This window comes from Austrofundulus limnaeus, unplaced genomic scaffold (genome assembly GCF_001266775.1).
Source record: "Austrofundulus limnaeus strain Quisiro unplaced genomic scaffold, Austrofundulus_limnaeus-1.0 Scaffold1928, whole genome shotgun sequence".
NCBI lineage: Eukaryota > Metazoa > Chordata > Actinopteri > Cyprinodontiformes > Rivulidae > Austrofundulus > Austrofundulus limnaeus.
The window spans coordinates 17,558-28,353 of NW_013954330.1; the positions used below are offsets into that span (position 1 = coordinate 17,558).

The 10,796-nt window shown below is 37.2% G+C and overlaps 4 protein-coding genes across 4 annotated transcripts in view; all 4 read left to right on the forward strand.

The window, feature by feature from the left end:
• slc39a8 (solute carrier family 39 member 8) overlaps nt 1-1,140 on the forward strand; it is a gene marked incomplete in the record, with an annotated part of 17,201 nt that extends 16,061 nt beyond the window's left edge. The window contains 1 exon segment of the mRNA XM_014033992.1: nt 744-1,140. Coding sequence (XP_013889446.1) covers nt 744-890 — 147 coding nt within the window.
• An 843-nt stretch (nt 1,141-1,983) lies between these two features.
• LOC106536673 (probable N-acetyltransferase CML1) lies at nt 1,984-4,119 on the forward strand. Its single transcript, XM_014033993.1, has 2 exons — nt 1,984-2,533; nt 3,124-4,119. The coding sequence occupies exon 2, from the start codon at nt 3,131-3,133 to the stop codon at nt 3,800-3,802; it is 672 nt and encodes a 223-aa protein (XP_013889447.1). The 5' UTR covers nt 1,984-2,533; nt 3,124-3,130; the 3' UTR covers nt 3,803-4,119.
• A 272-nt stretch (nt 4,120-4,391) lies between these two features.
• On the forward strand, nt 4,392-6,732 carry LOC106536674 (probable N-acetyltransferase camello). Its single transcript, XM_014033994.1, has 2 exons — nt 4,392-4,613; nt 6,004-6,732. The coding sequence occupies exon 2, from the start codon at nt 6,011-6,013 to the stop codon at nt 6,680-6,682; it is 672 nt and encodes a 223-aa protein (XP_013889448.1). The 5' UTR covers nt 4,392-4,613; nt 6,004-6,010; the 3' UTR covers nt 6,683-6,732.
• Nucleotides 6,733-9,694: 2,962 nt separating this feature from the next.
• The window catches only part of LOC106536675 (probable N-acetyltransferase camello), a 3,298-nt gene continuing 2,196 nt past the window's right edge, over nt 9,695-10,796 (forward strand). Inside the window, exon 1 of the mRNA XM_014033996.1 lies at nt 9,695-9,798. The gene's annotated coding sequence lies outside the window, so the exon portion shown is untranslated. The remainder of the gene's footprint in view (nt 9,799-10,796) is intronic.

Below are 10,796 nucleotides of genomic sequence, written 5' to 3' on the forward strand. Positions count from 1 at the left end.
GATATAAGATTTTTTCTTCTTTTTGCCTCCTTTCATTTAATTTGGATTTGTATATTTTTTGTTGTGTATAAAAAAATTTTTGTTTTTAAATGAAATGAATAAATGAATAAAAAATAATGTTTTGTAAGAAACTTCACAGAACAGCTGGCTTTATAAAGGTTAACTCCACTGAGTTCAGTGGTTGCACTGGGTTTTAGTRGGATGTATCAGAGTAAAGGAGAGTGTTTATAGATGCTGCCACGTTTCAGATTTTTGTTTGTGAAAACAAATTTAAAAAGAAAGCCATGCATCATTTTCTTCCACCTCACAATTTTGTGCTACTTTGTCTCATAAAATCCCAGTTAAAAGACCTTGTGTGTGATTATATCATTAAAAATGAAAAAAAAAAATTCAAGATGCTATAAACTCATTTATTTCTAACTTGTTAATTTTCTAACTTCAGACCATATTTACAGAAGATGTGCTGTTGTGCTGCCCTCAAGTGGTCAAATTTAATCCCTACAGTGAGGTCAGACTAAATTAGATATGGAAGCAAGATGATTACCTTCTCAGGCTTGTTCATGCTAGAATTTTAGACACCCGTGGGACAAAAAATATCCACATTAACTTCTTAAATAAATGTCCTAAAACTAAAGGTTGACCCTTCTAGATCTCTATATATTACATACAAATAATTTGTTGATCCTGATTGTCAACATCGTCTGAGATTGTTTTGTTAAATTTCAGTGTTTGTCTTGTTTCAGTTCCCAGAAATGGACAACATAGCAAGAGAACAGCAGAAAACTTCCACCAAGATCATCTTCTTTCTAATCCAGAACGCAGGCCTGCTCACCGGCTTCGCCATCATCCTGCTAATAACCTTGTTTGCTGGGAACATAAACCTGGGCTAGGAAACACACAAACTGGGAAGAAGCGATTGRGAGCTGCCTTTGTTTCTGCTCATCCCGATGTGCAGAAAAACGAATGAATTGCACATTTTGTACAAAGGAAACCAAATCTTAAAAGGAAAAAGAATGTTTTTATACTGCTGAGCTATTAATTTAGAGAAAAAGTTTACTTTATGAGAAGGGAAAATGTTTTACAATCAACATGTATTAGGATTTATTTAAAGGAGACAATAAATTATTTTCAGTCTTCAAATGTGAATTGTTGTTATTTATCTCATGTTATAAACTAAACTTGATAGGCTAAAGACAAAAGCTTAAACACAGCATTTCATTTCTGCCTCATTCACCAAATTCTTACAACTGAGGGCCTTTTTTTTGTTTCCAAATATAACTTTATGTACAAGCAACATTTTATTGTACCAGTAAAATAAACTTTATTTAGTGTGGAAGCCCATTTCCGCCACCCTGATAAAAAAATAAATAAAACTTGTATCTCATAATTATGACTTAGATATCTCATAATTATGAGATAGTATCTCATGATAATGAGATAGCTAAGTCATAATTATGAGATCGTATCTCATAATTATGAGATAGCTATCTCATTATTATGAGATAGCTATCTCATAATGATGAGATAGCTAAGTCATAATTATGAGATCGTATCTCATAATTATGAGATAGCTATCTCATTATTATGAGATAGCTATCTCATAATGATGAGATAGCTAAGTCATAATTATGAGATAGCCATAATTATGACTTAGCTATCTCATTATTATGAGATACTATCTCATAACTATGTCTTAGCTAAGTCATAATTATGAGATACAAGTTTTATTTTTTTTATCAGGGTGGCGGAAATGACATTCCATAATTTAGGGTTTTTTTTAACAAACAAAATTTTATTTTTGACTTACTTAAAAAATAAATATTTACATGGTATYATTGAGAAACATTCAGTAACTCTGAAATCCGAGGGTTTTGAACGCCACATTAACAGAGCATTGATGGCTAGCAGATAAGCTGCTGAAAGACAGTCTGGAGCCCAYGTTTCAGCTGCAAGAAATTTATTACGAGTTTGGGACTGTGCCACATCACTGGTAACTTTTGTTTGTCTATCATCTTTTCTGTTTTTCACTTATTTTAGTTTCATGACAGCGCAGCAGCTTAGAGAGGCTAGCATTGATGCTACCACTAACAGATCCTCGTGATCATAAGGTTTGTTGGAGGTCATGATGAAACTGCAGTTCTGTTAATCTTTCCATAAGTTTATAGCTTTATACAAGATCGTAACGTGTTGCTTTGAGAGCAGCATTTAAGTACATTTTATACGTCTAGTAACTACAAATTATTTTTTTTACTTCAGTCTGTTCTTTACTAATACACATTTAAAGTTGCAAATTTCATATTGTCAGACTAATAACACACTAAGTACGTCTGTGTTGATAAATAAATTGTGTTTATTCAGGTGCATCAACYATGATTTGTTTCTGAACTAGATGAGTGAAAAGGTTTCATTTGTCGTGTTTGTCATGCAGACAATTTTCGCATTGTTTTGCAAACTTACGTTATAGCGGAATTCTCGCGAGATTTGAGCAAACYACACTACAGCACAACCTTGAACGGTTCGATGTGAATGCCAGGTAATTTCCCCTTTTATAAAATGTAGCAAGTATTTGATTTAAAAAGAATAAMGTTTTATAATAGCTGCAGCCCCAAAATGTTTCTAAGGAGCATCAACACTAAGATTKTTCTTGATGAAACAACTTTTATACACAATTATTTTTACTACAGTAAATAAGTTACATAAGACTACTTTCTTTATTGTATACTTGCCAAGTACGTCTTTTATTTTGATGACAAACATTTAAATTGCTTTTGGCAAATGTCTTAAAAGTTCATTTAAATTTTGGGGATTTCTCTGGAACAAACACTTGTTTCATGACATCAACGTAAGGAACCACTGTTAGTTAATATGTCAACTCTGCTATTGTATGACATTTAAAAACAAACATTCAGACTATTGTGACTTGATTAGATAAAGGAAATAATTGCTTTGTGTGAAAATGTAAACATATTTTTACACAACTAGTTTAATGAGTATACTATGACATCAATCTTTGAATTTCCTTATTTGTTATAAACTGGGCATTTCATTGTAAGTACATTCATGATGCATGAGAACAATCAGTAGTATTCACTTTTTACAGTTTGATATTTTTGTTTTGAACAGCTGAACCATGGCCAGAGTTCAGATCAGAAAGTACCAGGATGGTGATGCTGAGAGCGTGAAGGAGATCTTCACCATGGGGATGAAGGAACACATACCTTCAACCTTCACGCACGTCCTAAAGCAGCCGCTGACCCAGATGGTGCTCATGTGCACATTCTGTGCTCTCCTGACCAGCTCCAAGTCCTTCCTCCTGCCCATCCTGGCGGTCAGCCTTCTTCTGGCCGCAGGCCGGCACGTGGTCGCTTCCTTTTTTAACAGTTACACAGAAGATTCCCTGAAGACTGACCTCAGCAGCATCAGCGAGACTTACCTGGAAAAGAAGAACTCGTGTTTCTGGGTGGCTGAGAGCGATGGACGGGTGGTCGGGARGGTGGCTTGTCTTCCTGCTGAAAATGCACCCGAGTGCCTGGAACTGAAACGCATGTCAGTGCGCCGCAGGTATCGTGGGATGGGCATCGCCAAGACTTTGTGTCGGACGGTAGCAGAGTTTACTCGTGACAGGGGATACGCTGCTGTCATCCTGTACACCTCCATGGTTGCGACAGACGCTCAGAAACTCTACGAGCACATGGGTTACCAGAAGATAAGAGAGCTCACTCTGCCCGACTTTGTTGCCAAAATCATCAACTTCACCCTGGTTGAGTACAGACTTGATTTACAGCCTGATGAAAAAGACTGAAATCAATTTTTTTATCACTAACTGGCTGTATCTTAAAGCAGTCACTTTGTCAGAACATTATCTCCTATTCATGTTTCTACTGTTAAACTCTCTGCTCAACATGATGTACTTGTTGCAGACCATGGTGACTCCTTTACAGCGCATTCATAAAGTATTCAAATATACTATTTAAAACTACAACTATAAACATCCAAGTATTTCACTGGGATTTAATCTGATAGACCAACACAAAGTAGAGAATAACTTTCAAGTGGAAGAAAAGTGATCCAATATTTTCAAATTTTTTACAAATAAAAATCTGAAAAGTGTAACATCCACTGTATCGTATTAGTCTGTCTTTTAGCAGCTTTGCACACTTCAAACTGCTTTTTGCTCATTATTTTCAGCTAAACACCTCAAGCTCAGTCAGATTTAATGAGGAGAGTCTGAACATAGGTGTGCATCAGCTGGATTTATGTTTTGAACTTCGGACCATTCTGAAAATGAACACGTTGCGTTTAGGGCTTATCTGTTTTTTTCTGTGCGTAACAGAGGTCACAAGCTCCTGGAAACGAATATATGRGCCACAATATCTGTAAGTGTGACTCTTTTCTTAACTGAAACGCGAATTTCCAGCACCCACAAATGCAACACGGAGGCAATGACAGCTAAACAGACGTTTTCTGTAAAATCCGAGGGTTTTGAACGCAGCATCAATGCTACATCGATGGCTAGCACTAGCAGCTAAGCTGAGCTGCTGAAAGACAGTCTGGCGCTGATATTTTTGGCTACAGTAGATTTATTACAAATTTCAGGCAATGTCTCAGCACTGGTAACTCTTGTTAATTACCCTCTATTGTGTGTGTGTGCGCGCGCGTTTTTAAATTGTTTAGTTTTATAAAACAGCGCAGTAGCTTTGTGTGGCTAGCACTGATGGATGCTAGCTTCAGTAGCTTAGCTACAGATTATTTCTTAAAGTAAACACAACGTTTAGATCTTTAAGAAGCGACGCTGATGTGCAACGAATACATGTGTTYAATAAATCAGGAGGAAAGTCGGTGTTATTAGTTTGAACTCTAGATAAAACAAATAACATATCCTCGTGATCAGCGTGAGGCTTTTATAGAGCTCATGACGAAACTATCAAATCTTTCATCTTTATCAGTTTATAGTTATACCAAATTATAAAATGTGTTGCTTCGACAGCAGTAATAGTTCTGGTCTGGAGTACATTTATTCACATCCATCGAGTAAATAAAAATTAAAGAACTTCGTGTACTTAAGTTTTATTTTCAATATACGTTAGTAATACTGAAAAGCAAATGCATTTAACGTATTAATATCATATTTACCTGTCAGATTTGATTAATAACACACRGAGTGCGTCTGTGTTGGTAAATAAGTTGCATTTATTCAGTTATATCAACAACAAAACATCACTTAACAAGWAGGGTCTGCTGCTGTCTCTGGTTTTCAACTTCTCCAAACTGTGTGTTACGTCATTGCGAGATTTAGAAAATCTCGCGAGATATGAGCAAATGAACTTCAGCCTGTTTATTGACATTTTTTGTAAAACCATGTGGACAGTCTGGGAATCACCTTGAGCTGGATCTATTTAGATCTGAAGTCACGCAATTTCCAGTCCTCTTAAAATATATCAAGTATTTGATTTACTTAGAACTGCAGCCCCAAAATGTTCCCAAGGAGCAAAAAGTTATAAGTATTATATAGTAATTACATAAGACTTACCAAGAACTTATTTTATTTTGATAACAATTTACTTTTGCCAATTGTTTCAGAAGTTTATTTATTTTTTGTTGATTTTCTTAAAACCACAGACTAGTTTCGTGACTAACTGCATTAGTTAACATGTCAACTCTGCATTTATAAGACTAATATTTAAAAACTAAAAACTGTTAAGACTATTGTGACTTAATTAGTCAAAGGATTTGATATTTTTACACAAAGCAGTCTTTTAATAACTAGTAAAAGCTCAATCGTTGGATTTCATCAGTTGTTATAAACCTGGTATTTCATTGTCAGTACATTCATAATGCATAAACACAAGCTACTGAAGCTTGATTAAATCCATCCATCCATCCTCTATACCCGCTTCTTTTTTTATGGTCACGGGGGTGCCCATATCTTTATTGTATCAAATATTTAAAAACAATCATCAGTAGTATTCACATTTTACAATTTGATATTTTTGTTTTGAACAGCTGAACCATGGCCAGAGTTCAGATCAGAAAGTACCAGGATGATGATGATGAGAGCGTGAAGGAGATCTTCACCATGGGGATGAAGGAACACATACCTTCAACCTTCACGCACGTCCTAAAGCAGCCGCTGACCCAGATGGTGCTCATGTGCACATTCTGTSRTCTCCTGACCAGCTCCAAGTCCTTCCTCCTGCCCATCCTGGCGGTCAGCCTTCTTCTGGCCGCAGGCCGGCACGTGGTCGCTTCCATGTTTACTGATTACATAGAAGACTCCCTGAAGGCTGACCTCAGCAACATCAGTGAGATTTACCTGGAAAAGAAGAACTCGTGTTTCTGGGTGGCTGAGAGCGATGGACGGGTGGTCGGGACGGTGGCTTGTCTTCCTGCTGAAAATGCACCCGAGTGCCTGGAACTGAAYCGCATGTCAGTGCGCCGCAGGTATCGTGGGATGGGCATCGCCAAGACTTTGTGTCGGACGGTAGCAGAGTTTACTCGTGACAGGGGATACGCTGCTGTCATCCTGTCCACCTCTATGGTGCAGACTGATGCTCAGAAACTCTACGAGCACATGGGTTACCAGAAGATAAGAGAGCTCACTCACCCTGGCTTTGTTGCCAAAATCACCAACTTCACCATAATTGAGTACAGACTTGATTTACAGCCTGATGAAAAAGACTGACACTGAAGATTTTGTATCTCTGACTGTGTATTAAAGCTGTCAGAACAGAATAGGAATGAGATATTTTCTTTTCTTTACTTGTGAATATTCAAAGTATGACTTTATGTTTAATGATGTCAGAGAAAAATAAATATTAAAGTGAATGTGATAATTTGTCAAATATTTTAGTACAAAGCAACAATAAATAGCAGTACCCTAAAATTGTAACCTCGCCAATTTTCGATAAGTTGATGTGTCAGTTTCACTAAAGAGAAAAAAACAAGGAATGCTCCAAAAGTTATTATTTCTAAACACTAAATGACAATTGAACACTCAATAATCCATCTTTTCTGGTGATCAGTTGGTGAGTATTAACTTTTGCCAGTTTTGTTTAAAATTTTATTGTATTTTTTGCTATTTTTTTAACAGAACAATATTCAAACTATACAGACAATCTGATGCTTTCAACCACCCAGAAATGAAATAAATACGAAGAAATGAAGAAATTTTTTTTTACTTTTATCACATATTGAAAGCGTATAAATTAAATCTGAATCCAAACCAAAAAGAATTTATTGTGTAAAACCATAATAGCACTAAAGTGTGCTCGAGTTCAGGGAAACCCTTCACTGTATTATGTCCATGTCCCACATATCTGTTAAATGTAAATAGACATAACCATCTATACAAACTTCATTTCTCATCACATGATCAACTAGTATAAAATTGGTGGCTGGCAGGTGATATGCATTTCTGTAAGGAATGCTAGATGTCTTTTTTTAAATTAAAGATCACTTTTGTTGCAATGGTACACCTGGAGGAGGTTAGATAAATCTTTTCTAAATTGTGTCTTTACATAACATGTCCTGATGCATCTCAGTAATCCAGGTAAAAAATCAAAAAGAAAAAAATTGTGTAGGTCTTCTGGACGGGTTCTTCTCTAATGAAACGTTTCGTCTCTCCTCCAAGAGACTTCTTCAGTCTGAGAGTTTCAGGCWAAATTCAGGCTTTTAAGCCCTGCCTCCATGTGACTGATACTCACATCACATGGCTATCGTTGACACCTAATTAACACCTATTGTTAACAGGGGGTGGAGTGATACTGGCAATAGCAGCGCTGTAGGAGGGGGACAACTGAAAACGGAGGCCTCCACCTCTGTTTAATGATGGATGGTCTTTCTTCACAAAAATGGCTTCTTTTACTCCTCTCTCAAACCAACGTTCCTCTCTATCAAGAATGAGAACATCCTCATCTCCGAAAGAGTGACCGCTGGCCTGTAAATGAGTGAAAACTGCAGAGTTCTGGCCATTAGATGTAGCTCGTCTGTGTTGGGACATTCTTTTGAACAGTGGCTGCTTTGTTTCCCCGATGTATAACTGGTCGCAGTCCTCCTGGCACTTAACAGCATATACAACATTGCTCTGTTTGTGCCGGYGCACRGGATCTTTGGGGTGAACCAGCCTTTGCCGTAATGTGTTTTGGGGTTTGAAAGCCACTGGYACATCATGTTTAGAAAATAAYCATCTCAGTTTCTCCGAAACACCCGCAACATACGGAATAACCACTGGTTTGGGTCTGGGTTTGGGGTCTTCATTTTCACCTGAAGGTTGCATGGAATCCTGTCTGTGTTTCCTGTCTGCTTTCAGGAAAGCCCAGTCAGGATAACCACACTGCTCCAGGGCCTGTTGTGTGTGTGATTTCTCTTTCTSCCTGGCTCCTGGGTTTGTAGGYACACTGTCTGCTCTGTGGTACAGAGTCCTGACCACTCCTAACTTGTGTTCCAGTGGGTGGTGGGAGTTTCTTTACATACCAGTTCTCTGCAAAACTGAATGACTCACCGAGAGCTCTCAAAACTGGGTGGTCCGCCTGACAACAAAACACAAACATCAGGGCTGAATCATTGAATAAGTTACGTATTTTTTCCATGTGGGTGCTATAAACAGTGTCCAAAGTAAAAAAAACTAAACTAAACTAATATACATGCCTGCATGGGATGAGAGCTTCTTTATAGAGAGAAAATGTTCTAAATATATTTTAGTTGAATAAATGTATTATAAAAGTTAAATTTAAAGCTGTTAAATTTGATTTAGTTGTCATCACTTCTGATTTTCTTATAGGGTTAATTGAATCTATTAAAAATTCTGTTCAATTGATCTCAAGTTTGATATTTCCGTTTGTCTTCYAATGCAGCACCGTTTTGATCCGTGTGCAATCTGCTGCGTTCAGGTACGTCACGCTAATTTCAATAAGAACAGCGAGGAAACATTCGTAACGTCTCTTATTTTATTGAAACACAATAAAACTTTGAAGCAACATCAAAACACAACAAAAAACTTTTAAAAAGATAAAAACTAGAACATCATTTTCTAGTTATCATTCGTCTGAGTGTATWTGAACGCAGCATCCGGAACTGTGAGAAAAAAGGAAGCAGCTATGATACAAGTAACAGGTTATCAAGATGTGTTACCATAACAAARATACCCACATACAGTCACTGGCAAAAATGATATCATCACCACTCCTGGAGGYTGTTCTTTCAATTCTTCAATTACACACATAAATCACAGACATGCAATAAACCACAATTAACATAATTGCAGCCAGTCACAATAGATTGTTTTAGATCAAGTAAAGGGAAAAATAGAGTCACTTAGTTTGAATGATAAATAAATAAKTGGAATTACTTTGTTATTTACAGTTTTTAGACAAACACCTGAATCCGAACAGTTTTTCAGACATGAGAGAGTAAACTTTAAGGAGTATTTTTAGAGTTGGGAAACGGCCCACCTTCTTCTGATCCGTACGCTTTTGGCGTAGCGGACGCTTCAAGTCACGTGAAGCTACGCAACAGCCTCATGCGGCGGTCACAGAATACGATGTAACACGTGTTGGGAAACCCGAGGTGCACGGTTTCCATAGCTCTCCCTGAAGCGCGAGCACAGACGGTGTTGCGTCGATACGAGTTCCCCCCACCGGAAGCGGGCGTTGCAGCACGATGCACGCGCACAGRCGATTTTTTTCCCCCCACCTGATTCTATTGATTCAGAGGAGCGAGAGGCTGTTATTAGTCGCAGTCCGGCTGGGGGGAAGTGGTCTCTGAAACTTTTGTCTTCGCCATTGTGTTGAACGCAATCAGGTAAAAAAAAAAAAGACCTTTCTGTCAGTTTTTTTTTTAAATGTAATTTAATTTTAGAATCGGGAAGAGTCGCTATGTTAAATTGCTTTGTTATGACGCTAGCTGATGTAGCTAATAAATGTTATTATTCTGATATGAGTTCAAACATCCGATAATAATTTTTAAACAAAACATGCACATGCCGGTTGAAAGGTAAGTATTTCCTTTAACCAATAGAGTAGTTAACCTCGCTGACCTACCGATACTGAAATAATATCGCTTTCTTAATAAAACTTTATAATTTAATTCATGTTTATTGATTCGAAACGGAAGCCTTCCGGTGTGAATTTTCGATTCTCCTTTCTTGTGTTTGTCTAAGAGCTGTGTTTGAGTTCAGAGATGTTCAATCAGTACATTAAAATAGCCCAAGAAGAGCTATATTAAGAGTTTACATATTATGTAAACAGACTCACACACCGGAAGATGAGTAATGACTGACTGGTGGCAGATGTTTTTTTTTTTGTCGAAATACCACAAGAAACTCACGTGCTGCAGTCAAATAGTGCTGGCAGAAGGACTTTATTTTCACATTTATACACATGTCTACACTTTAGGTATCATCACAGTGATATAAATTAAAAAAAATGATTGTGCATTACAGTTAGTGACATGATTAAAAACTACATATTTGATCATTCAATGCAATGATCAGTTATGTCACAATTTGGTTGCAAATTGAACAAATTTAGGTAATCTGAATCCCAAAAAATATGTCTTATAATTCTGCCACTTTTACAGAAAGAACATTGGGGGGATAAAAACGTTGAATGGACACACACCTTTGCGTAATCATTTGTTTTTATGATGTTGGTCATAAAAATACACTCACCGGCCACTTTATTAGGTACACCACGCTAGTAACGGTTTTGTGGTCATAAAGGGATGGACATGGTCAGCAACAATACTCAGGTAGGCTGTGGCGTTGCAACGATGCTCAATTGGTACCAAGGGGCCCAAAG